The sequence below is a fragment of the Lithobates pipiens genome, unplaced genomic scaffold (genome assembly GCF_037356315.1).
Source record: "Lithobates pipiens isolate NorthernLeopardFrog02 unplaced genomic scaffold, aLitPip1_a1.2 Scaffold_30, whole genome shotgun sequence".
NCBI lineage: Eukaryota > Metazoa > Chordata > Amphibia > Anura > Ranidae > Lithobates > Lithobates pipiens.
The window spans coordinates 73,481,076-73,502,963 of record NW_027507791.1 but is presented as its reverse complement, the minus strand read 5'-3'; the positions used below and the strand labels follow the sequence as shown (position 1 = coordinate 73,502,963).

At 45.2% G+C, this 21,888-nt stretch overlaps 1 protein-coding gene across 1 annotated transcript; it reads right to left on the bottom strand.

Annotated features, from left to right (window-relative positions):
- Positions 1-414: 414 nt before the first annotated feature.
- Positions 415-20,257, bottom strand: LOC143942098 (5-hydroxytryptamine receptor 1B-like). Its single transcript, XM_077463395.1, has 3 exons — positions 19,834-20,257; positions 15,020-15,180; positions 415-1,893 (listed from the first exon to the last, which is right to left on the bottom strand). Exons 1-3 carry the CDS (start codon positions 20,027-20,029, stop codon positions 610-612), a joined length of 1,641 nt encoding a protein of 546 aa, XP_077319521.1. The 5' UTR covers positions 20,030-20,257; the 3' UTR covers positions 415-609.
- Positions 20,258-21,888: the final 1,631 nt, after the last annotated feature.

Genomic DNA, 21,888 nt, shown 5'->3' with positions numbered 1-21,888 from the left:
AGAACGGGGGAAGGGGCTAGTAAATATGTATTTTACTAGCCCCCTCATTTCCTGAATGAACACAGAGAGCAGTCTGTACCAATCACTCCTGTGTCCATTCATCACTGAAGTACAGTAAACTGTGTTTACTATGCTTCAGTTTGTGAAAATGAGCAGGAAGCCTCGGAGCATTTCCTATTCATTCATCTATGCTGCTGAGTCTGCAGAGAAAGGGACTAATAAATCTAGGTCCTCAGTCCCTTTTGGCTGGGGGGCTGTGAGGCCCCGTGATTTCAGCCCTGGTTGCCATTATGATACCACTCTCCATAAATCCCTTTTGTCATTTGCACCATTTATTGAATAATCACTGAACTACAATTGGTGTAAATCTGATCTTTCTGTGTGTTCTAGAAAATGATATTGCAGAAGCTTGCAGAATGTAGCAAATTAATACATTTACCCAAACTTTATTGCATCAAAATCTGTATCTTTTGTCAATTATTTTGTGTATCTTAAGGATGAAAAGAACATAGCTTTGGCGATCCTGTAGCTGAAGAAATAAAGTCCTATCATTTTTAAGTACGTTGTTTTTTTCTACACAGTCACAATAATACTGTTGTCCACACAATTTTAGGACTCTGCCTCACAAACGTAGTTACTTTCTTTGATTTTTATGGTAATATTGCCAAATACAAATACTGGAGAGTCAATTTTGTTTTCTTCTTTTATTGGACAAGAACTAAGTGGCTCAAACGGTAGGCAAGGGATGTCCAAATATTGTTTCAGCAGAGGCTCTGGTTTGAACAGAAGACTTTCATGGTGTAAATCAGAACAATTCGCATTGACTTGTGATCGCCAAATGGCAGATGATCCCACCCTATTAAATTTAATAGGAATGCTGCCCTCTTCTTCCAGACCAGTCTCTGCAAATGATGCAATACTAAACATGGAGATACTATGCACATGTATTCGATTGTCCCAAGGATTCACATGTGTCTGAGGTCTTGGCAGTTGGATGGGCTGTACATTTGAAGACTTTTTTCCATAATTTACTACTGCAAGCAAATTTTGTAAGAAAAAAATCATTTTGAAAAATGTTCTTCGTTTTATACCATAAAGAGCTCTTCGGAACCTTTTGCTCAAGAGAGCATAAAGAAGGGGGTTGATGGCTGAGTTCAGTAAAGCTAACCAGGCAGAAATGGTTTCCACCAGTGCTGGGAGACCCTTTTGCTGACTTGAGATGGATTGTAGAATGCAGACAATGATGTATGGCACCCAGCAGCAAAAGAAAACGAAAATAACTAAAAACAAGCGGAAGGTGCCATTGTGTTCTTTTCCAGGTGTGTTGTACATTGCAAATATATCTTGCTTCTTGCTTGGCAAACACCCAGAAACTGGTATACGGGATGCATCAGTGCTCTTTTGAGAGCCATCTGTGTCAGGGTCTGCTATAATCTTATCAACATTTTGAAGAGATATTTTGTCCAGAAAGGCTGTATTGCCTTTGACATTTTTCTGGAGCTGGCACTCAATGTTGTGTATACGTCTGGCATGATCTCTTGCAACTTTTACAATGCGGATGTAACAAAAGACCATGGTGCATGTCGGCAGTAGAAAAGAGCAGGACAATATGAAGCCAGTGTAAGTAGGACTGTGTGCCCAGTTCACAGAGCAGCTGAATGTGGATGGCAGATACTTAAACTGGCCCCAACCTACTAAAGGTGGGAATCCAGAAAAGATGGCTTGAGTCCAAATCCATATGACTGTACTGATGGCTCGTTTCATTGTTGCTTGAGTGCTGTATTGAAAACAGTCTATAATGGCTCTGTATCGGTCCAAGGCAATGGCGGACAATGTCAGCACAGAGGATGTGCAGTATACCACAAAAGCCGATCCCATATATGAACACAAATACTGCAACACATTACAAGACGTGTTAGATTACACAAATAAAGTGTGCATGTATGAGACAGCATAGCAAAATAAAATGTCATATTGCAAGAAACACCATCACATACAGTATCTACAATGTATATATTTGAAATTATATTATTGAAGCAAGAGACTCAGTATACAAACAACTACTCTTAAATGTTTTTCAGACTTTCTGATCTTAGTCATGGCCTTTAGCCCCATACATGCTATCAGATTTTCTGCTGATTTTTTCCTTCAGATTTACCAAAACCATCTAATATGAGGTCAAACCTTAGGAGTTTCAATTTGTATGCAATCAGGCAGGCCCTTGCACTACACGGTTTTGGTAAATCTGAAGACAAAAATCGGCAGAAAATTTGATAGTGTTTATGGGGCTTTAGATTGAAAAGCTAAAATGTATAAGCGTAGTTTCACAATACTGTGAAAACAACTTCAGTCCACAATGTTTTGAAGGATGGTTACAGATCACCTTGTGGTGGCTTGGAGGGTGCCAGGTTTGATGTGTGTGTTTTTCTATGAAGCAACTAAAGTGCAGATTCGTTTTTGGGATCCAGGTTCTATGGCTTTGAAATTTCCAAAGTGCAAAGTGTATGCCCGGTTCCATGGCAATAAATATAAATATGGCTACTAGGCACGAGGCAAGAGAAATGGGGAGGAAACTGAAGGACAAGAACAAGCTGCAGGATATGTACAATGCTAAGTAGTGATGGCCGAACGGTTCGCCCGGCGGTCGTTTCGCGGCGAATTTCCGACTTTCGCCGTCCGCGGGTTCGAACGCCTTTTTCCGTCGTTCGCCCCGGCGGACTTACGTGTTTAATGTATACAAGAACTTTAACCTTTCGTGACACGTTTATCATGTGTTACAGGACAACCAATTGAGACATGACAGCTCATGGACACTTGGACATTCCCCCTAACCTATAAATACACCCGATCCGGTGGCCATTTTACATTCTTTCTTCTGTCACTGTAGGGAAAGGATCCTGTGTGGAGTAGGGACAGAGAAAACGCTAGCTATTTGGTACACAAAAGTTCTTTTCAGGACTGGTATAGGTGTTAGGTCAGCAGCCTGAGTTTCTTTTGTCAGTTTAGATAAAGGGACAGAGCGCTGTATGCTGCTATTTTAGGGACAGCTCAGCCAGATTAGTCTTTCTTCATCATCATCATCATCATCATCATTAGCTGTTACTATCAGGTCCACAAAAGAGCTGTTCCAGCTAATCGTTCCAGCCTACTCTTTTTTGCCAATTTGTATAGGGACAGGCAGGAAGCAGTGTGTCAGGCAGTGAGGATAATTTTAAAGACTTGCTGTTACTATTAGTTCCACAAAGGTTCTTTTCAGGACTGGTATCAGTGGTACGGTAATAGGCTTGTACACGTATAATATTCTTTCTTCCAAATATAGAAAGAATATTATACTTGACTGCTGCCCTTCTGCTGCAGTCTGCTAATCATTCACAACTCACTTGTTCCACAAAGCTCTTTATCAGGACTGGTAACTTGGTCTGTCTAGGGTGCTACGGTACATAGGCTTGGGTGCGGTACAGTCTGCTGTTCTGTAAGGACCGCTATCGGTCCACAATACATAGGGTTGCCGTGCACTACTGCTGACCGCTGCCCTATACTGCAGCAGTCCTTCAGCGGTATAGGGACTGACGCACAGTCTGCTAAACACTAATACACAACCTGCTTGGTCCACAAAAGTTCTTATAAGGACTGGTAACTTGGTATAGGGTGCTACGGTACATAGGCCTGAGTGCAGTACAGTCTGCTGTTCTGTAAGGACCGCTATCGGTCCACAATACATAGGGTTGCCGTGCACTACTGCTGACCGCTGCCCTATACTGCAGCAGTCCTTCATTGGTATAGGGACTGACGTACAGTCTGCTAATCACTAACACACAACCTGCTTGGTCCACAAAAGTTCTTATAAGGACTGGTAACTTGGTATAGGGTGCTACGGTACATAGGCCTGAGTGCAGTACAGTCTGCTGTTCTGTAAGGACCGCTATCGGTCCACAATACATAGGGTTGCCGTGCACTACTGCTGACCGCTGCCCTATACTGCAGCAGTCCTTCATTGGTATAGGGACTGACGTACAGTCTGCTAATCACTAACACACAACCTGCTTGGTCCACAAAAGTTCTTATAAGGACTGGTAACTTGGTATAGGGTGCTACGGTACATAGGCCTGAGTGCGTTACAGTCTGCTGTTCTGTAAGGACCGCTATCGGTCCACAATACATAGGGTTGCCGTGCACTACTGCTGACCGCTGCCCTATACTGCAGCAGTCCTTCAGCGGTATAGGGACTGACGCACAGTCTGCTAAACACTAACACACAACCTGCTTGGTCCACAAAAGTTTTTATAAGGACTGGTAACTTGGTATAGGGTGCTACGGTACATAGGCCTGAGTGCAGTACAGTCTGCTGTTCTGTAAGGACCGCTATCGGTCCACAATACATAGGGTTGCCGTGCACTACTGCTGACCGCTGCCCTATACTGCAGCAGTCCTTCATTGGTATAGGGACTGACGTACAGTCTGCTAATCACTAACACACAACCTGCTTGGTCCACAAAAGTTCTTATAAGGACTGGTAACTTGGTATAGGGTGCTACGGTACATAGGCCTGAGTGCGTTACAGTCTGCTGTTCTGTAAGGACCGCTATCGGTCCACAATACATAGGGTTGCCGTGCACTACTGCTGACCGCTGCCCTATACTGCAGCAGTCCTTCATTGGTATAGGGACTGACGTACAGTCTGCTAATCACTAACACACAACCTGCTTGTTCCACAAAAGTTCTTATAAGGACTGGTAACTTGGTATAGGGTGCTACGGTACATAGGCTTGAGTGCGGTACAGTCTGCTGTTCTGTAAGGACCGCTATCGGTCCACAATAGATAGGGTTGACGTGCACCACTGCTGACCGCTGCCCTATACTGCAGCAGTCCTTCAGCGGTATAGGGACTGACGTACAGTCTGCTAAACACTAATACACAACCTGCTTGGTCCACAAAAGTTCTTATAAGGACTGGTAACTTGGTATAGGGTGCTACGGTACATAGGCTTGAGTGCGGTACAGTCTGCTGTTCTGTAAGGACCGCTATCGGTCCACAATAGATAGGGTTGACGTGCACCACTGCTGACCGCTGCCCTATACTGCAGCAGTCCTTCAGCGGTATAGGGACTGACGTACAGTCTGCTAAACACTAATACACAACCTGCTTGGTCCACAAAAGTTCTTATAAGGACTGGTAACTTGGTATAGGGTGCTACGGTACATAGGCTTGAGTGCGGTACAGTCTGCTGTTCTGTAAGGACCGCTATCGGTCCACAATAGATAGGGTTGACGTGCACCACTGCTGACCGCTGCCCTATACTGCAGCAGTCCTTCAGCGGTATAGGGACTGACGTACAGTCTGCTAAACACTAATACACAACCTGCTTGGTCCACAAAAGTTCTTATAAGGACTGGTAACTTGGTATAGGGTGCTACGGTACATAGGCTTGAGTGCGGTACAGTCTGCTGTTCTGTAAGGACCGCTATCGGTCCACAATAGATAGGGTTGACGTGCACCACTGCTGACCGCTCACCTATACTGCAGCAGTCCTTCAGCGGTATAGGGACTGACGTACAGTCTGCTAATCACTAACACACAACCTGCTTGTTCCACAAAAGTTCTTATAAGGACTGGTAACTTGGTATAGGGTGCTACGGTACATAGGCTTGAGTGCGGTACAGTCTGCTGTTCTGTAAGGACCGCTATCGGTCCACAATAGATAGGGTTGACGTGCACCACTGCTGACCGCTCACCTATACTGCAGCAGTCCTTCAGCGGTATAGGGACTGACGTACAGTCTGCTAAACACTAATACACAACCTGCTTGGTCCACAAAAGTTCTTATAAGGACTGGTAACTTGGTATAGGGTGCTACGGTACATAGGCTTGAGTGCGGTACAGTCTGCTGTTCTGTAAGGACCGCTATCGGTCCACAATAGATAGGGTTGACGTGCACCACTGCTGACCGCTGCCCTATACTGCAGCAGTCCTTCAGCGGTATAGGGACTGACGTACAGTCTGCTAAACACTAATACACAACCTGCTTGGTCCACAAAAGTTCTTATAAGGACTGGTAACTTGGTATAGGGTGCTACGGTACATAGGCTTGAGTGCGGTACAGTCTGCTGTTCTGTAAGGACCGCTATCGGTCCACAATAGATAGGGTTGACGTGCACCACTGCTGACCGCTCACCTATACTGCAGCAGTCCTTCAGCGGTATAGGGACTAAGAGTTTTGTCACAGGGTCATTTAAAAAATGACATGCAGAGGAAGAGGCAGGCCCTTCCGCAGGGGTGGTAGGGGTAGGGCAGGAGCAACAGGCTTGAGCCAAAGTGGGAAGTTGCAGAAGGTGCGTTCAATTACTTTAAAGGATGCACCAGACTTGGTTGAGTGGCTCGCTCAGCCTTACTCTTCTGCACCCTCCTCATCCTCTCGATCTGCACCCTCTTCTTCACTCTCTGCTATGTGCACCCCCAAAGACACTACCACCAACAACACGACCACCACCACCACCACCACATACCTTCCGCTTGAGTCACTGGAATTATTTTCCGATCCATATCAAGAGGACATTTCTGATGCGCAGCCACTCTTGGTATTGGATCAGGAAGAGGAGGTAGCAACAAGCGCTACTCAGCAGTCTGACGCCAGTACCCAGATCAGCCCAAGGAGGAGGTTGGTCCCCGGTGTTGCTGCCTACTCTACTTATAGCGGTGGGGAAGGTGACGTTGATGATGACGTGTCTAGTGATGTCACGTGGGTGCCCACAAGAGAGGAAGAGGAGGGGAGTTCAGAGGGAGATATGGACCAGCAGATAGGGAGGAGAAGCAGCAATGACTTACATTGCACAGCAGGGACAAAGCAGACTGCAAATGTATCAGGAGCGAGTCATCGACCATGTACGGTCACATCTGGCGCTCCCAGGACACCGGCACATGGCTCCGCAGTGTGGGCTTTTTTTAACGTGTCCGCTGCTGACAATAGCGTTGCCATCTGCAATCTTTGCAGTCAACGCGTTAGTCGCGGTAAGCCCAATACTCACCTAGGGACGACCGCCTTAAGAAGGCACATGAGCAGCCATCACCGAGCCCAGTGGGAGCAACGGAACACACAAAGCCACACTGCAGGCTCTCACCGTCCAGCCTCGTCTTCTACTTCTCCTTCTCCTCTCTCCTCACAATTGTCCTCCACTCCACCTTCCATCACGCCAAGCTCACATTTTTCTGCAAAAAGGCAGGCTTCCGTGGGCCTAATGTTTGAGCGTAAAAAAATGATGACGCCGGATAACCCTCTTGCCCAACGGTTGGCGGCTGGCTTGTCAGAACTCATAGCCCGCCAACTACTGCCATATAAACTGGTGGACTCGGAGGCCTTTCGCAAATTTGTGGCCATTGGAACACCACAATGGAAGGTCCCAGGAAGGAAGTATTTCTCAGAGAAGGGCATCCCAGAGCTATATGGCCATGTTCAGCGGCAAGTGAATGTATCTCTGGCACACAGTGTCGGTGCCAAGATACATCTGACCACAGACACGTGGTCTAGCAAACACGGGCAGGGAAGGTATATCAGTTTTACTGCCCACTGGGTGAACCTTCTGACGGCCGTCAAGCATGTAACCCGTGGCACCCGTGTAGATTTGGTTTTACCGCCACGGATTGCATGCAGGCCTGACTCTTCTTCTCCTCCTCCTACTCCATCCTCCTCCCTCTCCTCCTCAGCTGCCTCCTCCTTTTCCGCTGCTAGCGTCTCTTCCACTGCACCGCCCAAGCTCCCCAGAACCTATTCCACATGCCAGGTGAGACGTTGCCATGCCGTGCTGCGTCTGTTGTGCCTGGAAGCAAAGAGCCACACTGGCCCGGCACTCCTTTCAGCTTTGCGTTCACAGGCAGATGAGTGGCTAACACCGCTCAATTTGACAGTTGGTAAAGTGGTGTGTGACAACGGTGCCAATCTGCTTAGCGCATTGAAACAGGGCAAAATCACGCACGTGCCGTGCATGGCACACGTCTTAAACTTGGTCGTGCAGCGATTCCTTGTCAAATACCCTGGGGTCCAGGACATCTTGCGGCAGGCAAGGAAAATCTCGGCCCATTTCAGAAGATCTTACACGGCCATGGCTCGCCTTGCTGACATTCAGCGGCGACACCATCTGCCGGTCAGACGTCTTATTTGCGATTGCCCGACGCGATGGAACTCAACCTTCTATATGCTTGATAGGCTGCTCCAGCAGAAACGTGCAGTTAACGTCTACCTGTATGAACTCTGCGAAAGAAACGGTTCTGGGGAGCTGGGTTTTTTTTCACCGCGCCAGTGGCTGCTCATGCGCGACACATGCAGACTTCTGCGGCCATTTGAGGAGATCACCAAACTGGTCAGTCGCAGCCATGGCGCCATCAGTGACATGGTACCTTATGCCTTCTTTCTGGAGCGTGCATTGCGTCGTGTCATTGATCAGGCTGTGGAGGAGCAGGAGCGGGAAGATGAGGAAGTCGCAATGCTGGATGAATTCCCAGGGGGGGCTACTCTATCTGAGACAAGTCAACAACAGGAGTCTGATGAGGAGTCAGAGGAGGATGGTGCCGGGGCGGATGAGCAGGAGCAAGAAGAGCATGCTTTAAACCTTTCTGGGATCCCTGTTGTGCGAGGATGGGGAGAGGAGAATGAAGAGGACGACATTATCCTGGATGATGAGCAGGAGCCAGGCCACCACACCGCTTCCACTTTAGTGCAAATGGGGGCCTTCATGCTCCAGTGTTTTAATAGGGACCCCCGTATAAAAAGCATGAGGGTCAAGGACCAGTACTGGGTGGCAACGTACTTAGACCCCCGGTACAAACACAAAATGGCGGAAATGTTACCGCCGTCGCAGAGGGCTGTCAGAATGCAGCACTTCCAGGCCTTGCTTCGAGAAATGCTGCATTCTGCTTTTGCGTGCGCTGGCAGAGGAGCAATTCCCACTCCCAGAGAAGGATTTGCGGGTACCAATCCAACAGCGCCTGCAAGAAGAGGCCGGTTTGAAGATGTGTTGGTGACTTCGGATATGAGGTCATTCTTTCAGCCGACCCATCGACAGGTGTCATCCGGATCCAGCATCAGGGAACGCCTAGACCGTCAGGTGTCCGACTACATTGGGTTAACGGCCGATGTGGACGCTCTGAGGAGTGATGAACCCCTAGACTACTGGGTGGGCAGGCTTGACCTCTGGCCAGAGCTTGCCCAATTTGCAATCGAACTGTTGGCTTGCCCCTCATCCAGTGTCCTGTCCGAAAGGACGTTCAGCGCAGCAGGGGGGATTGTGACCGATAAGCGTACTCGCCTAGCTCACCACAGTGTTAACTACCTCACATTTCTAAAAATGAATGAGGCATGGATCTCGGAGGAATTCAACACATGTGATCAGTAGACCATGTATATGTCTATAAACAATTTTTGGAATCAAGCACACAGACCTTCTTAATTCATTTGGCTCACTTCCCTGACCCAAAAAAGCACACCGTACTATATGCCCCTACCCTCCTCTTTGAAGAGGTTGAGCGGTGTCATATTTCTACTGGGGCTGCTTATTATGAGGGGTTCCCACCATCCCTGTGCTGTGCTGACTTCCTCCTGGGTGTTCTTATTATGAGGGGCTCCCACCATCCCTGTGCTGTGCTGACTTCCTCCTGGGGGTTCTTATTATGAGGGGATCACACCATCCCTGTGCTGTGCTGACTTCCTCCTGGGGCTGCTTACGGTGCTGCTGTCAGCGCTGTATGTCACGGAGCTGCTGTCAGCGCTGTATGTCACGGAGCTGCTGTCAGCGCTGTATGTCACGGAGCTGCTGTCAGCGCTGTATGTCACGGAGCTGCTGTCAGCGCTGTATGTCACGGAGCTGCTGTCAGCGCTGTATGTCACGGAGCTGCTGTCAGCGCTGTATGTCACGGAGCTGCTGTCAGCGCTGTATGTCACGGAGCTGCTGTCAGCGCTGTATGTCACGGAGCTGCTGTCAGCGCTGTATGTCACGGAGCTGCTGTCAGCGCTGTATGTCACGGTGCTGCTGTCAGCGCTGTATGTCACGGAGCTGCTGTCAGCGCTGTATGTCACGGAGCTGCTGTCAGTGCTGTATGTCACGGAGCTGCTGTCAGCGCTGTATGTCACGGAGCTGCTGTCAGCGCTGTATGTCACGGAGCTGCTGTCAGCGCTGTATGTCACGGTGCTGCTGTCAGCGCTGTATGTCACGGAGCTGCTGTCAGCGCTGTATGTCACGGAGCTGCTGTCAGCGCTGTATGTCACGGAGCTGCTGTCAGCGCTGTATGTCACGGAGCTGCTGTCAGCGCTGTATGTCACGGAGCTGCTGTCAGCGCTGTATGTCACGGTGCTGATGTCAGTGCTCTGTATTACGGTGCTGCTGTCAGTGCTCTGTATCTCCTGCACCCTCTTGTTTGCCTACCCTGGTCCCTGACCTTCCCTCTCCTCCATTGCCTTCATTAGCTCCATAGTCCTGAATTGTCAGAACAATTTCCCAAATAAAAAAAAAATGCTTGTAGTTATCGATCCCAAATTCACCTCATACATGTATTATGCTATTGTCCAGGTGGTGGGACTACGTGCTACCCCCTAATAATTACCCCGTGGCCGCAAATTCGACCTAAAGGTTTGCGAAATTCGCCTCCCATTGAAGTCAATGGAGCCCGCGGCGAACGGTCGTTTTCGCGAACGTTTGTGTCCGTTCGCGTTTCGCGTTCGCGAAACGTCCCGTCGGAAGTTCGTCCATCACTAATGCTAAGACATGTCCAGATGATAGAAAATGTCAGCTCTCTGTGATATATTTCTTCTTACATAGATGTCACATACTCATCATGCCTATCTGTGTGCCAGCTGTGCATGCGCACCTTTAGTGGTCATTTGTCTTTTTCTTCTTAACCACTTTCAGACCGGACCATTTTGCTGGTAAATGACCAGAGGTCTTTTTACACTTTGGCACTGCGCTGCTTTAACTGGTAATTGCGCGGTCATGCAATGTTGTACCCAAACAAAATTTGCGTCCTTTTCTTCCCACAAATAGAGCTTTCTTTTGATGGTATTTGATTGCCTCTGCGATTTTTATTTTTTGCGATATAAACGTAAAAAGACCGCAAATTTTGAAAAAAAATGATATTTTCTACTTTTTGTTATTAGAAAAATCCAATAAACTCAATTTTAGTCATACATTTAGGCCAAAATGTATTCAGCCACATGTCTTTGGTAAAAAAAAAGTCAATAATTGTATATTTATTGGTTTGCGCAAAAGTTGTCACATCTACAAACTAAGGTACGTTTTCTGGAATTTACGCAGCTTTTAGTTTACGACTGCCTATCTCATTTCTTGAGGTGCTAAAATGGCAGGGCAGTACAAAACCCCCCCAAATGACCCCATTTTGGAAAGTAGACCCCCTAAGGAAATTGATAAGAGGCATGTTGAGCCCATTGAATATTTTATTTTTTTGCCTCAAGCGATTGAATAATGACAAAAAAAAAATATTTTTTTTTTTTTACACAAAGTTGTCACTAAATGATATATTGCTCACACATGCTATGGGCGTATGTGAAATGACACCCCAAAATAAATTCTGCTGCTTCTCCTGAGTACGGGGATACCACATATGTGGGACTTTTTGGGAGCCTAGCCGCGTACGGGGCCCCGAAAACCAAGCACCGCCTTCAGGCTTTCTAAGGGCGTAAATTTTTGAGTTCACTTCTCACTACCTATTACAGTTTTGAAGGCCATGAAATGCCAAGATGGCACAAAACCCCCACAAATGACCCCATTTTAGAAAGTAGACACCCCAAGCTATTTGCTGAGAGGCATGTTGAGTTCATGGAATATTTTATATTTTGCCACAAGTTGCGGGAAAATTACAAACTTTTTTTTTTTTTTTTCACAAAGTTGTCACTAAATGATATATTGCTCATGCATGCCATGGGCATATGTGAAATGACACCCCAAAATAAATTCTGCTGCTTCTCCTGAGTACGGGGATACCACATATGTGGGACTTTTTGGGAGCCTAGCCGCGTACGGGGCCCCGAAAACCAAGCACCGCCTTCAGGCTTTCTAAGGGCGTAAATTTTTGAGTTCACTTCTCACTACCTATTACAGTTTTGAAGGTCATAAAATGCCAAGATGGCACAAAACCCCCACAAATGACCCCATTTTAGAAAGTAGACACCCCAAGCTATTTGCTGAGAGGCATGTTGAGTCCATGGAATATTTTATATTTTGCCACAAGTTGCGGGAAAATTACAAACTTTTTTTTTTTTTTTTTTTTCACAAAGTTGTCACTAAATGATATATTGCTCACGCATGCCATGGGCATATGTGAAATGACACCCCAAAATAAATTCTGCTGCTTCTCCTGAGTACGGGGATACCACATATGTGGGACTTTTTGGGAGCCTAGCCGCGTATGGGGCCCCGAAAACCAAGCACCGCCTTCAGGCTTTCTAAGGGCGTTACAGTTTTGAAGGCCATAAAATGCCAAGATGGCACAAACCCCCCCCAAATGACCCCATTTTGGAAAGTAGACACCCCTAAATTTAGGGGTACACTAGTGAGACTAGGTAATAAATGGCGGGTGCCCTGAAACTATAAAAAAATAACTAACCAACCAGCGTCACCTGTAACAGTTATATGGTGATCACTGGTGAAAGGGTTAACTAGGGGGCAATCAGGGGGCTTTATGCGGTAGTATATGGGGGTCCCTGGCGCTATAAAAAGCTGCGGCGAACCTAAATACCTACCTGCCTAACTAGCGTCACCTGTGACACTAATACAGCGATCAGAAAAACGATCGCTTATTAGGCTGGGTTCACACTGGAGCGATGCGGGAACGCCACAAATGCGCGGCGGGTTCCCGCATCGCATGCCTCCCGGCGGCAGTTCACACTGCCCTATGCGAACTGCTGGGAGTGTCAGTGAAATGTTACTGACACCCCCAGATCAGTTAGCATATCGCAGTGCGATCTGCAAACTCGGATCGCATGGTGTGAACACCCATGCGATCCGATTCTGCTGCGGGCCAAAAAAAGGGTCCCGTGCGAATTTGCGGCGGGTGCGGCGGGTGTGGCGGGTGCGGCGGGTGCGGCGAATGGCTGAACTCGAATCGCACAGAGATCGGATGTGATTTGCACTGCAGTGCGGTGCGAATCACATCCGTTCTCATAAACCGCTGCAATGTGAACCCAGCCTTAGTGACACTGGCGACGGGGGGTGATCACGGGGTTAAACCTTTATTGGGGGGGTTAGGGGGGTACCTTAGAACTAAAGGGGGCTAACCCTAACTGCCCTAACAGTTATTAGTCACAAATGACACCCGCCGGATGATCAGGGGGTTAAACCTTTATTAGGTAATAAATGGCGGGTGCCCTGAAACTATAAAAAAATAACTAACCAACCAGCGTCACCTGTAACAGTTATATGGTGATCACAGGTGAAAGGGTTAACTAGGGAGCAATCAGGGGGCTTTATGCGGTAGTATATGGGGGTCCCTGGCGCTATAAAAAGCTGCGGCGAACCTAAATACCTACCTGCCTAACTAGCGTCACCTGTGACACTAATACGGCGATCAGAAAAATTATCGCTTATTAGGCTGGGTTCACACTGGAGCGATGCGGAAACGCCGCGAATCCGCGGCGGGTTCCCGCATCGCATGCCTCCCGGCGGCAGTTCACACTGCCCTATGCGAACTGCTGGGAGTGTCAGTGAAATGTTACTGACACCCCCAGATCAGTTCGCATATCGCAGTGCGATCTGCAAACTCGGATCGCATGGTGTGAACACCCATGCGATCCGATTCTGCTGCGGGCCAAAAAAGGGTCCCGTGCGAATTTGCGGCGGGTGCGGCGGGTGTGGCGGGTGCGGCGGGTGCGGCGAATGGCTGAACTCGAATCGCACAGAGATCGGATGTGATTTGCACTGCAGTGCGGTGCGAATCACATTCGTTCTCATAAACCGCTGCAATGTGAACCCAGCCTTAGTGACACTGGCGACGGGGGGTGATCACGGGGTTAAACCTTTATTGGGGGGGTTAGGGGGGTACATTAGAACTAAAGGGGGCTAACTCTAACTGCCCTAACAGTTATTACAGTCACAAATGACACCAATGCAAAAAAAAAAAAAAAAAAATGACATTGGTGTCACTGTGACTGGGGGGCAGGGGTAATTGGGGGGGTGATCGGGGGGTAAAGGGGGGGTGTGAGTGTGCCTGGCATGTTCTACTGTGTGTGTAGAGTGTTAGTGCAACTCACCGATCCGCTCTCCTCTGTGTCGGAACGAAAAATACCGACACGGAGGAGAGAATACATCACTTCCTCTCCTGTGTTTACATTACAGGAGAGGAAGTGATGTCACGGGGGATTTCCATTCGTCGAGAGCGATCGCGAGGGGGTGGCCATGAATGAATGGCCGCCCCCTCATCCCGGATCGCTCTCGAAGGAATGCCGACCGCCGCAGGCACCGGGGGGGGGCCCGATCGGGCCCCCCACCCGCGGGCAGGCAGGGACTTATATATACGCCCATAGGCCTGCCCGTGCCATTCTGCCGACGTATATCGTCGTGCGGCGGTCGGCAAGTGGTTAAGCATTGTCTCCGGTTTTAGTGATTTGACGTTGGACAACAATCAATGTCACTCAAAAATGTTTGTTTTAAGAAAATGTTGAAAATGTTGTGATCGCTGTCAAACCATTCCACTGTGCATATTGTACTTTGATTTATAGTCTCTACATGGCACTCTATATGCCACTCTGCAGTATGAGTAATACACCATATGGCTTCACTCCTATGTGTTGTCCTGTGTGTTCTATACAGCACATGCCTCTACTCATTATAACATATGCTACATACACCACTTTTCCACTTCATACACATTTCCTAGTAACTCAAAGATCACTGGCAAACATTCAGTTCCAGTTTATTGTTTCAATCTAAACTAAATTGTGGTTTGGTTGAATCATTCTGCTCATCATTAGTAAATAATGGTCCACCCAATACAACGTGTACCTGAAAAATTGCCTAATCTTACCTGGTGATTGGACCATTTGTTGTATATAACCGAAGTAGCCACCAATGGCATTATTCCAGTGCCCACAAGAAAATCACTGATGGCCAGGTTAATCAGAAAGATTGAGGTCACCGAATGGAAATGTTTTGTTGCTACAATTATAACAATAACCAGAAGATTTCCTATGGGAAAAAATTAAAATGTATTTGTATCCTGTAAAAGATCATTTCAGGCGGACTAAATCCAAGAAGTGCCAAGGAACATGTTTCATGTTGTGAAGTCATGAAATCATTTATTCGCTATTTAACCACTTCAGCTCCTGTACCCCCTTTGGAATAGCTTTTACATTTATGCTAAGGGTTTCTATATTGGAGACTAACTGTGGTATTACTTAAAGGGATTGTAAGGGTATTTTTTTTTTTTTTTTAAATAACAAACATGTTATACTTACCTCCACTGTGCAGCTCGTTTTGCACAGAGTGGCCCCGAACCTGCTCTTCTGGGGTCCCTCGGCAGCTGTCTCTGCTTCCTCCCGCAGGTACTTCTCACATTCATGCGAGCTCCCTCACATCGTGAGAAGCACCTGCGGGCGCGCTCCCGTGATACAGCCAGCAGCTATAGCCTGAATCTGTATTAATAGAGCAAACAGCTCTGCCAAAAACGAACCTTCCAGTCTGTTTGTAAACACTGTTCACTAGCAGTGTTTTAAAACAGACTGGAAGGTTCTTTTTTGGCAGTGATGGCTAGAGCTGTTTGCTCTGTTAATACAGCAAGTCCTGGCTGTCGTTTTGACAGCCTCGAAATGGCAATATAAGAAACAGGGTGCATGGCACCAGTGAAGGGTGCTACATATGTCCTGTGTATTTTGGTGAGGTTTTTTTTTTTGCATTATACACACAGCTTGCCTTAGGTACGATATTAGTTAAATTTGCACAATGTTTTTCTTTTTTTTCTTTCTTTTAACTGTCTGTTTTTTTTTAAAATTAATATAAAAACAATGTTCTGTTCTTTTTATTAATATAAAACCATACATATTAGTTCATACTGACTAATAGGCAAGGCCTTAGGTTTTGTTTGTTTAATAATATAATGATCCAATATTTTAGGCAACTTTGCATGTTTTTTATTCTACTATGTCAATATTATTATTTTGTTACATATTATATCTTGGTCTTTGGACATATACTATGTAAAACTGTTAAACATAATTACCCTCTGTACAGTATGTAAACCCAATCACCAAAATCTTAAATCAGCTTTAAATCTAGTATTTTTTTTAATAAACATATACTTCCAGCAGAGGTCAATTCGGAGCTGTGCCCTGCAGTACTTTTTATTACAAAATGTCATTAGTCCTCTGGGTTGAATGAGGCTTAGTCTCAGGGCTCGTTTTCACTTAGTGTGGTGACTGGCATTTGTCTGCGCTGGGTAAATGCCAGCAATTACCAGGACACAATTGTTTTCTATGTGTTCCAATCACACTGCAACACAACCGAGAGGTGTGGTGTGGTTAGCTGCAGTAAAATGCAGACATGTACCATTTACCACAGCACATTAAGAGGCGCCGACTGTCATGCCATAGCAGTGGGATTTGCTGCTGTGCAGAGACATGAATGAAGTTTATCACTCGCCTCAGCAAACTGCAACTAAAACTGTGCATGTAGCATGTGGGCAGTGTGAATGAGCCCCCACTCAAACCACAAGACTGGGGACATATTGTTTGTGTAAGACATCAGCACCCAGCCCACTGGAGAGGTGTCAGCATGGCCACCTTCATTTACAGAACAAATCCAGGAACGCCCACCACCAGGAGAAGACCTGAAGAAGAGGTGGACACTGCATGTTATGTAATGGGCCTGGGGGGGGGGGGAGCACTGGGGGCATGGGCTTCTTTAGCTTGTATAGAATTGGTGTGATTAGCAAGCTTTGACAAAGCATTTGCAGAGCTTTCAGCAAGCTTTGTTGAAGCTTTTAAGCTGGGTTCGCACCTCCGACAGATGCGTATCGCAGCAGGGATCTGGTGCGTCCCTTTTCTCTGTTTCAGAGATGAATCAGGGCTGAATTTTTGCCTGAAGTCAGCCCTGAAACTGAGCCAAATACACACAGTGTTCCTGTGCAACCCGCTCTTCAGGCACAATGGAGATACGTGAACCGGCTCCATAGGATGATGGTCAACTTGCATAGTTGTGAATTGGATGCGTTGTGAATTGGATACTGTTTAGACGGCAGTGAGTGCCTAGTCCTTTGATATCAGGAATGGCTCAACCGTGTGGAAAGATGAGTTGGTGTCCCGGTGTGATGACCCTTTGAGATCCCTGATAATATATGCCTATTTGATTTAGGATTTGGTAAGCGCGCATTCTTACTATTTATCAGCACGGTGTTGGTGAAGGAGGCTTGTTACTGTACCTGCACTGGATTTCCTTTGGAGAAATATTTCCGCTTATTGGACTGTCACGTTTATGACTACACTCTTATGAGAAACTGTCGTTTACGCATTTTCTTTGAGCACTTTGTGTATCATTTATGGTGCCTGTGATTGTTTGTATATTTAATGCACTTTATGGGTTGCATGAATTTATAACTATTTCAATATATTTTTTATTATTTATTTATTCATTAATTTATATTGTATACATATTTTTTCACTAGATTGTAACTGTTTATAGTGTATACACAGTATTTTTGTTCACATGTTATGGTTATTATTATTCTTTTACTTTTTACTTTTTTTATAACCTTTAGGGGTTATTTCTTTTCACTAGAATTTGTCATATGGGTAAGCGCAGTTATAATTTACATCTACCTTGAAGTGGTATTAAAATTTTTTATTTTTTTTAAAATAACAAACACGTTGTACTTACCTGCTTTGTGTAGTGGTTTTACACAGAGCAGCTAGCCCCACTTGGCTCCTCCCCCTTGAGCAGTGCCCCAGAGAAAGCAGCTTGCCTTGTGTGCACCGCTGCATGCTCACTCCCAAACTGCTGCTCCATAAGACCTATAGAGCATGGCTCACCCCTCCCACTCTCTCCTCATTGGCTCACTGGCTGTGATTGACAGCACTGGGAGCTAATAGGCGCCCGCTGCTGTCACAGCCAATAAGGAGGGAGAGTCCTGGGACAGCCAAGGCTATCATGAACATTGCTGGATCGGAGGGAAGTCAGGTAAGGATTGGGGGAGCCACTGCCCACAGCAGGTGTTTTATTTTCATGCATAGAATGCATGAAGGTAAAAAGCTTCCAGCCTTTAGAACCACTTTAAGCTGTCACAGCAGTATTTAGCGCTTTTACTAAAACCCCAAAAGAAGTGTGATAAGATGTAGCACTCTCTAGTGTGCTTCTAGTGTCAGTGTAGGTAAAGCTATATTCTGACTCATAGTTAACTTGTGAGTCTAATTGGGTCAGGGTTACTGCAAGTCAGGCTGGATGACTCGTACAGGCAGGTCTCTGGTTCTAGAAGTTTGGAGAAATTTCTAGAAGCTAAATGATGGAGGCCAGGAGGGCTGATCTGCACACTTAGGGGAGCTTGGCCAATCCCCAGGCAGTGGGCCTGGTAGGGTGGCTGAGCCAGCCTTTAAATATGGATGAGTCATGCCAGCAGGGTAGTCAGGTGTAAGATGGAATGCTGAGGAGATTGTCAGTGGCTTTAGAGGGAAGCTTCTGGTCTGAGGGGCTTTGCCTCAGGCTGGAGCTTGGGGTGGCTTAAGAGGGCCCTGACAGTAGCTTGGTTTGAAAGGAGTCTTGCCTAAGAAGCAGTGGGAGCAAGGAGGACAGTGTGAGTACATCAGTACACCTAGGGGTTCACAAGGGGGGAGACTGCCTGATGTAGAAAGCCTTTCTGGAAGGCTTGTGATTAATAATTTCCTTTCCCTTGCCCTGAGAGATTTTGGGAGCAACCGGGTGGGCTGGTAGTTCCTGCAGGCAGTAGTGCTGGGATCAGTGTCTACAGTGGAATTGGAGATACTCTGGTATGCAGTCTGTAACACTTTGTGCTACTTTCTAAGGGACTTTGATTATCAGAGACTGTCAGCATTCAAAAGGAGGACAGTTCTGGAGCATGTAAAAGGAGGAAGTTGTCCCTGTTATTGTTCCAATTGCGCTGGGTATCCCATAATTCCTATTCGCCATCCAAGTTATTACCCCTAATAAACAACAATAACCAAGCTCAAAGTATTTTCCTTGTGTGCAGATGGAAGTGGAAAATTCTTGTCGCCTGGCTGTGTGGGAATAGGGAAGCCAGTCATCTGTAGCCCCTGCAGGGGTAATGCTACAAGAGCTGATTCAATGATCAAATTAATTAACATGTGTGTGCATACATATATATATTGCAGCTTGCAATACAGTACATGGCAAATAGGACATGACATAAGGCTATGCAATATTGCATATTGGCCTATATTAAATATATAAAGAAAATACTAAACATTGTGCTTGTTGTAACCACTAATACAAGGTTCAAACAGTGAAGGTATTTAATATCAAAGCAAATGTTTAAATTAAGGACATATATATGCAATATTTTTTTTATAAATTGGAATAGAAATTATGATTACAAAGCCTCTTTTTTATTTTTTTATAATTTATTTTCCAATAAAATTATGGGGGCCTACAATAACTAAAAATGCAAACCCCAGATGAGCCATGCAAGTTTAGCAGCTTGAAGCAGTTCAGTGTTCTGACTTTATTTAAAAAGGCTCTGCCTTTGCCAGGCTGAGAACTGCCCATACATTGGCTCAAGAGCCTATGCGTAGAAAGCCTATTGTCAACCATTACAAAAAAAAACCCCAAAAAAACGTTAGTATGTGAAAATCCATATGACAATCAAAAAAGGCTCACCTACTGCGGCTGTAATACACATCACTATGATGAACACTCCCAGAAATCCATGTAGTAGGGACCTTGAACCATACTTCAATTCTTCTGTGCTATCATTTGTAGTTCTTGATGGCAAGAATAAGTAATTTAATAAATTGGAAGAATTTTCCCAATTACAAGAGAAGGAAGAGATGTTGCAGCCTTGCTTTGCATCCATTGCGACAATCTTTCCAACACTACATTTTATGACAAGGTTACACTATTTAAGTCTATTGGCCAAAGCACAGGTTGTCATCCAGGTTATATAATGGCTCAATCTTCATCTCCATACGCATTTAGGTATAACAAACAGTAGAGAAAAAGAAGACGTGGCATAGTGATTGGTGAGTCAATTCCAATTGCAGTATTTTATAATAGGTGCCAAGCTGACCTGCAGAGCAGACTCCATGGGTCCTAGCAAGGAGCAAAGCAACCCTATGACGGGAAAAAACCAAGAAGCTTTGAAAAGATAAATAGGGAGCCATGGAAACCTGCAATACAGTGACGACAATGGCTGACGGAGTCATACGCTGGGAAATGGAGATGATAATGTGATGTTTTCATCATATTAGTGCAAAAGAGAGTGGAGTGGTTGATATGCAGTTAAAAATACTTTGCTGCACCTGGAGTAATATCTTTGGGAGCATCAGTGATGATGAGGCAAAAAAAAAAAAAAAACTTGAAGAAAAATAATTTACAATTAAGTGTGATAACTCATATGTGATAAATTAGATATATTTTAGTATTAGGGACAGTGTAAAAACACTGCAATTTTCATAAATGTTGATTTTGTTTCAAGTATGGAAACCTGAAAAGTAACCATACCTCTCCCTCTTCCTCTAATCCTCTATAGTTTCTATTTTAATGCAGAAATCCAGTTTATGATATAAATTTCTTTCAAGGCCCCTTTGGCTGGTCTGGAAACACAGAAGAGTGACCAACAGAAAAAGTCCAGTTCTGCCCTATATATATATATATATATATATATATATATATATATATATATATATATGTATATACACAGTTGTGCTCATAAATTTACATACCCCGGCTGAATTTATGATTTCTTGGTAATTTTTCAGAGGGTATGAATGATAACAAAAAAAACTTTTCTTTCACTCATGGTTAGTGTTTGGTTGAAGCCATTTATTATCAATCAGCTGTGTTTTTTTTTAATCTTTTATTTATTTCATAAAATACAAAAACACATTTTCTTCAGATATATAAAAATAGAAAATCAAACTTATATCGTTCATCTAAATCACATCATCTAAAATATATATGTAACATAATGAACATAACTACCCTTTCCAGTGGTCACCTGACCCTCTTATGCTATTTCTCCATACCTAGGTATCTGTTCCATCAAGTTATACCCTGTTGCCATATGTGTCCCTGTACTTCTTGCCTCAAATTTTCCCAAACTTAATAAAACCAAAAAAAAAAACAACAAAAACGTATAAAAAATGGATAGAGAAAAAAACAAAAGAAAAGGGGGGGGGGGGAGAGACCACCCCCCCCTCCAATAAAAAGGAGATGGAGGTGGCAAATGCTCTCCCCTCAAGATGTTACTCAATTTACATTTATTTAGTCTACCATATTGCCTTCAAACAGGGTCCGTCCCTCATTAGAAAAGATATACATGTTCCATGGTGTCCATGTCTTAATGTATTGTTCCTTTTGGTGGCGTTTTGTCAGAATTAAGTCCTCCATTTTCTTAATTTACTCTACTTTTTTAAACCACATACCTATAGATGGCGTTTGTGTAGATTTCCGCCTTAGCAGCGTCAAAAAGATGACAAAGGACTGTTTTTTTTATAAATTTTACTTGAAATATTAGTTGCATGGAGCAAAAAGAGAGCCGGGTCATTCGGAATTAAACATTCTGTGAAATTTTGAGCTACTTGTTGGATCGCCTTCCAAAAAGATTCTAATTTTGGACATAGCCAGAAGATACGGAGAATTGTTCCCCTATCTTCTTGGCATCTCCAACACCGATCCGACAAGGAGGGATAAATCTTTTGCAGTTTTACAGGA

What these genes read in the sequence shown, in the direction of transcription:
- LOC143942098 (XM_077463395.1), bottom strand. Translation starts at nt 20,029, where the DNA reads ATGGATGCAAAGCAAGGCTGCAACATCTCTTCCTTCTCTTGTAATTGG. An exon ending in GTGTATTACAGCCGCAGTAG is followed by an intron (nt 15,181 to 19,833) that starts GTGAGCCTTTTT and finishes TTTTTCCCATAG; the next exon opens with GAAATCTTCTGGTTATTGTT. An exon ending in ACAAATGGTCCAATCACCAG is followed by an intron (nt 1,894 to 15,019) that starts GTAAGATTAGGC and finishes AATGTGTTGCAG; the next exon opens with TATTTGTGTTCATATATGGG.